The 6,000-nt window shown below is 44.0% G+C and overlaps 1 protein-coding gene across 1 annotated transcript in view; it reads left to right on the top strand.

The window, feature by feature from the left end:
* Positions 1-6,000, top strand: part of DOCK7 (dedicator of cytokinesis 7) — an 87,794-nt gene that overhangs the window by 49,231 nt on the left and 32,563 nt on the right. The window contains 3 exon segments of the mRNA XM_031058554.1: positions 5-77; positions 3,665-3,757; positions 4,935-5,024. Of these exon segments, the coding sequence (XP_030914414.1) occupies positions 5-77; positions 3,665-3,757; positions 4,935-5,024 (256 nt within the window).

Genomic DNA, 6,000 nt, shown 5'->3' with positions numbered 1-6,000 from the left:
TCAGCAACAGCAACCCCGACATCTCCGGCACCCCCACCTCGCCCGACGATGAGGTGCGCTCCATCATCGGCACCAAGGTACGGCTGTCTCGTCCTGTCCTGTCCTGCCAGGGACCCCCCAGAGCCCCAGCACCTCCCAGGCCTTCCCGAGTACCAGGGAAGGGCTTGGGGGTGTCCCAGCCCCTCCTCAGCCCTCTGCTGGTGGTTTTTGTTGGCACCACAGGAACGCTGCTCCTTGGAAATGTTCCTGACTTTTGGAGCCATCCTGGAGTGCTGCTTCCACAAGTGTGGGGGCTGAGGGCAGGAGTCCTTCTGGATTTGTCTCCCCCTCACTTCTTTCATGGCCAGCAGCCAAATCCTGAGCCCAGCTCTGTTGTGTCTCCCCAAACCTTGCACCTCTTACCCCACTCTTCTCTCCCAACCCCGAACTCCCTCCTCTCCTCTGCATTCAGCTGCTCAGGTTTCTCTAGTCCTCATGTCCAGAGTGGGTGTCCTGCACATAGCAGGAATATTCCTGCTCCCTGCGTGGCCCAGAGGGGATTTGGGGTGCTTGGTGAGGCGCAGTCTGGCCAGCTGAGCACAGGGACACTGACTGCCCATCCCAGAAAGTGATGTTCTAGTGTGGGTGCAGAGCATCCAGCAGGGCTGTACTCTGGCTCTTGAGTAAAGAGTAAATTCACTAAATTTCAGTAAATCCATCTCCTCCTGCTGACTTCTAACTACACAGAACCACCACAGTCCCAGTCTGAGCCCTTCATTTTGTGCCTAAAATAGGTGGCATGAGCCAGGACAAAGCAGTGCTGGTAATTCCCTCCCTTGAGAAGGATGCCCAAGCTGCTTTGGGGTTTCCTCTTTTCTTTTTTTTTTATTCTTCAAACTGTGATAACTTCACCAGGGTGAGACTCTTCCCCACCATGACCTTTCACTCTTCCAGCAGAGGTGAATTCCTGAGCCCTTTCAGGGAGCTATTAAGTTCCTTTGGAAGTTTAGGGAGCAAGGTTGTTACCAAAGCCACCACCCTGACCAGACAGCCTTGACGTGGCTGATGCTGGGTTTTATGAGAGCAAGAAAAACACAGTTTGAGGAAGAGGTTACCAGTTTTGAATGAATAACAGCATCATTTGCTGACCAAATAAGAGGCTGAAGAATTGTGGGTAGGCAAATGATTATTTCTTACATCAAAGTCTGGACTTAGAAGTCTTGAAATATTTTCAAGACCACTTCAGTATCTTGCTAATTAAACAAGCCTGACCTTTTGTGAAATGCCACAGGCACTGATGTGCATATGGAATTTACCCAGGCTATCAGAAGTTTAACGTGTGCTGGCTTGGTGAATAATGTCACAGTACAAAATGAAGAGAGATTTTCTTCCAGAGGTGTACTCCAGGCTTTAAAGGAAAACCTGTTCTGTGGATAATTGTTGAGGGAAGAATTTCCTTTAGGGTAGTCTAAGCATCAGGAATTAACCTCAGTCTGACTATACAGACTTTTGGTTGAGTATAATTATTTCTATTTCTTAATAGACAAAAATAAGACAATTCTTGAGATGCTGGCATGAGTAAAAGGGTGCAAAAATCCCTGTTGTTTCTCCAAGTAATGGTTTAAGGAATATTCCCAGATAGATTCTAATTTGAAGTGCAGGTTCCCTATCACAGGAAGTTTTCTGCTTAAAAACAATTTAAATTGTGGGGTTTTTTGTTGTCTGAGGGAGGTCTTTGAAGTCCAGTCTTGTGTTATGTTTTATTCTAATGTAAGGTATTTAGAGGTATGGTATAAGTAAGTCTCCCTTATCTCCTCTTACTTCATTTTGAAAACTCTTTACAGGATTTGGAAGATTTCTGTTTATTGTCACAACAGAGGAGGTCTTAGGTCTGTCACTTGTTTTGCCATCATTAGTGAATTGAAACCATGTAAATTTTATTCCCTACTGAAGAAAATGTATTGAAAGTCTAACAAGACATGTTTAAAGTGATCCTGGAATGCTGGAGATGTGCTGGGAAAAGCCCAGAAGACGTTGTGGGGTTTTTCATTGCTTTGCCAGTGAATTTTCACAGGTGTGGGTTATGTTCCTGCACAGACCCAGCTGCAGGTTGAGCCCCAGGGGCAGCACAGAGTTTAACAACAGCTTTGTGAACTTTGGAGTGACTCTGCCAAGCAATAAGGAGCTCCTGTACTCTTTGGTTTTCTGAAGAGGAAAGAATCGTTCCCTTTCTAGATTTTTGCAAAATGACTTTTGCTTCTGAAAACACAGTGTGTGTTTAATTGTTCTCCTCAGAACCAGAGTGACAAGATAAGGAAACCCTGAGAGAGAAATGTGAGGGGGATAAAGGCATTTTCAAAATTAGTCTTGATTTTACAAAACAAGAGCTTAGTTCAGCATTCTGCAAAGCCCTTTCGACTTTAAATCACTGTGAGCAAAATAAAGCATGTTTATGGGGCTGAGCAGGGCACAGGGCTTTGATTTATTCCTGCCAAAAAGTAATTGAGATTAAAACACTCTCCTTATGTGTTCAGTATTTTTTTATTGGACATCTTAAGCAAAATTACAGCACTGCTGAGCTCTGCCTCGAGGAGCTCGGTGGATTAATGGTTTGAATCCCAGGTTACAGCTCTCACGCCAGGTTCAACCTTGAGGTGGATTTTAGTTTGCTGAGAGAAATAGATGATTTGGCTTGGTGGACTTTGCAGCTGATGCTGATCACTGGGATGAAATGGGCTGCACCTTTGCTTCGTGTATTGGGAAAAAGCCCTAAGTTAGAACAGAAGTGAGGATGGAAGCTCTTGCTCAGGTGAGGTTGGCAAAATCAATGTGTGGTATTTATAAGGAATTCTGTCTGTCAGAACTACTTCCTGGGACCCAGGGAAATCCACTCCATCCCACTGAATGTTCCTGTTGGGAGCAGCCTGAGTGGCAGCAAAAGTTTAAATTTTTCCTTTTTTCTGAGTTTCCCAAGGAGAGGAGAGCAGAGAGAGGAGGGATCTGCAGGAATTTTGCCAAAATGGTCCATTGCAGTAGAATTTGGAGTACAGGCTAGATTGAGCTTTTGAAAAGCAGGTTGGTTCCAGAAAAGGTAGGTGCTCTTTCCTCCCTTTGCCGCAATGCCCAGAGGAAATGCCCAAGTGAAATCCTGTCCACAGGTTATTCTGCCAGCAGTGCTGGACTTTCATTCCATAGGCAGGTAACCCTGTGAGGATTGACAGTCAGCTTCTTCAGTTTCTCAGCATTTGTGTAAGAATTGTAGAGCTTATGAAATCCAGGCTACCCTGAAGGTGCCGGAAACCTCAGACAGCATCCTCACATCTCAGCACCAGTTTTCCTCTGTCACAGTGTAAATCTCACCTGGCTCCATGGGAATGGGTTTAAACTGAGCAAAGGACAAGTGGGGTTTTTCAGGAGGAGGAGAGTTTTTGAATGTCAAGCATTCCAGACAGGACAGGCCAGACCAGAGCTGTTGACAGGATTAATGTTCTGTATGTATGTGAGATATAAAATAATCCTCTGGACTCAATGTCTCGACAGGCACCTGAGAACTCAGGTTCTAAGTGCTGATGTGTTTGCAGTGTACCCACTTTGATTGCTTGTAAGGACTGAACTCTGACTGCTGTATGGCATGCAACATGTAATATTTCTTTCCTTTCCCAACTGCTTTCTGTCACATGCCCAGGGCTTGGACCGCTCCAATTCCTGGGTAAACACTGGTGGTCCAAAAGCAGCCCCATGGGGATCCAACCCCAGCCCAAGTGCAGAGTCAACACAGGTGGTGTCTTCGGTAGAGGTTTTTCTGCCTTTGTTTTCCCTGATGTTTCCCTGTAGAATATCTTCCTTTCAGTGCATATTCCAGTTTTGGTGGTTTCTTTTTGTTTGTTTTTTTTTTTTTTTTTAAAACTTTTCAGTTTGATTTTATAAATTCTCATCTTGTCCCCCACCACCCCACCACACTGCATGAAAAACCTCCGATTGCGTGAATGTGTCCCCCTCCTTTCATTTCAGTGGTTGCTGGTCTGTGAAATGTAAATGCTGTGACTGCTTTTGTTTTCTTTTTTTTCTCTTTCTCTCACACTAGTTTCAGCTTCAGGTGGAGCACATTTCTAAGTGGGAACATTAATCACAGCTTCATAGTTTTGTCCATGTTTGCCATTCCTTTTGATGTCGTGAACCATTTTGCCATTCTCATCAAGCATTTAGTACTCATCGTCCAGTAATCCTTCATGACTTGTTTGAGTGGAGTATTGTGAACCCAAATTGATTGCCACATATGAAATTCTCGATTAAAACGTGTCAATTTGCGTGCTGGAGGCAGTGATTTGCCAGGGCCAATTGTATTGTTCTGTGTTGCAAAGTATGAAAACTTTACAGCGGCTTCAGTCAGGAAGAGTTTATTTAGCCCCCGTTGCCTGCTGCTCTCCCCTGCATGGTTGCCTTGAACGTACCTCTCAACTGCTCCTCATTCCCAGTTTATCAGCATTCCCAAAATATTTAGTCCAATTCACTTGCTCTTGTGGCAAATTATTTCCATCAGAAGCAGAACTTGAGTGATTTTCCCCCTTTGCCCCTGGCAGCAGCAGTGTGGCTGTGGGTACATCCCCCCCACACTTGGCTTCTGGTAGATTGAGAGGTATGGGCTGAAATTCCAGATATTACCTGTGCATGTTGATAAAATGCAACAATGAGGTTTCATGCTTTGCAGCATTGTCTTTGTGCATCAGAACATGCAGTTCTTTAAGTAACCTGTATGTCTTAAAACCAATCAGAATTGCTGTCGTTTTGTTTAGACCCAATCTGTAAATGCCTAAGAGTTTGAGAATGCTTAAAAAGCTGTAAAAACCCTACAGTTGGAAGAGTATTTTTGTAAACGTTCGTTGTCCTTGAGCTGCAAAACCCATCCACGGCAAACTTTAATGTCCTGTCATCATTCATTCATCTCCACTCCGTAGGCTACGGATCGAAGTTGTAATCGTATGTCTTCGCACACTGAGACGTCAAGTTTCTTACAAACATTAACAGGACGATTACCAACCAAAAAGGTAGATTTCAGTGGAGACAATTGATATTGTGGGGCAGGGAGGTCAAGTCATTCTGAAAACGTGATGCAATTGATTCTTTTATTTATAGCCTGATTATTTTTTTTTCCCTCCCGAGGTCATTAGGAACTGCTGGTGCTTAACACCTCTGAATATCCAGGCTGTAGGGAATGTGAAGTATTTGGAGTTGAATTGGGAAGAACTAAATGATCAGGAGTTGCTTGTCTGATTTAATGGCCATAGTGTTTGGGGCCAGTTTATTACTGGCTTTCAAAAAATACGAATAGCACTGTCTAGACACGTAAATGATGCATTTTGTGTGCAAAATGAAAATGTGTTGGATGGCTCAGTGTGCTGAGCTCACTTATCCAGGTGTTCATCCAGAGAGACTCCAGAAAGGGAATGGGAGTCACTTTGAAAGTGAACTCTCTTACAGGAAATGAGGACCTTACAAACAATGTCAGAAGGGCAAAATGCCAGAGCTTTTGTGTAAAGAAAACGTGGCCACTGCCACTGTCAGTCTGTGGGTTGGTCTTTTCTGAGAAAAGAAATCCAAGAGCTGTTTGAGCCCCATGTTTCTTTCTTACTGTGTTAAGTCCTTTCTCGCAGTAAATATACATCTTTGTACAAATCACTTTATGTGTCCACTTTTTACTCCTTTTTCCTGCGAAAATCAGACCAGGCAGAAAGGTAGACTTTTTAAACTAAATTAATTTGAGCACCAACCTTTTCTTTAATTATTATTTCTTGGGGGCGGGCAGAAAATTCTTTTGACACTGGAGATTCAATCCTGGAGCGAGATGCTGTGAAACGTTTCTCACATCACATGTCATAACCTCATCCCTCATTGTTAGCTGGGGATTTCTTTATGGGATGCCACCACTGCTGTCACGTTCTCAGTTATTTAGTTTGCTTTACTCATTGTTTGCCACACTTGCCACGGACCGTGCTGACATTTCTCATGGGGGCTGTGCTGGGA

The sequence above is a fragment of the Geospiza fortis genome, unplaced genomic scaffold (assembly GCF_000277835.1).
Source record: "Geospiza fortis unplaced genomic scaffold, GeoFor_1.0 scaffold396, whole genome shotgun sequence".
NCBI lineage: Eukaryota > Metazoa > Chordata > Aves > Passeriformes > Thraupidae > Geospiza > Geospiza fortis.
Note: the sequence above shows the minus strand (reverse complement) of the source record. Positions and strands in the feature narration are given on the sequence as shown.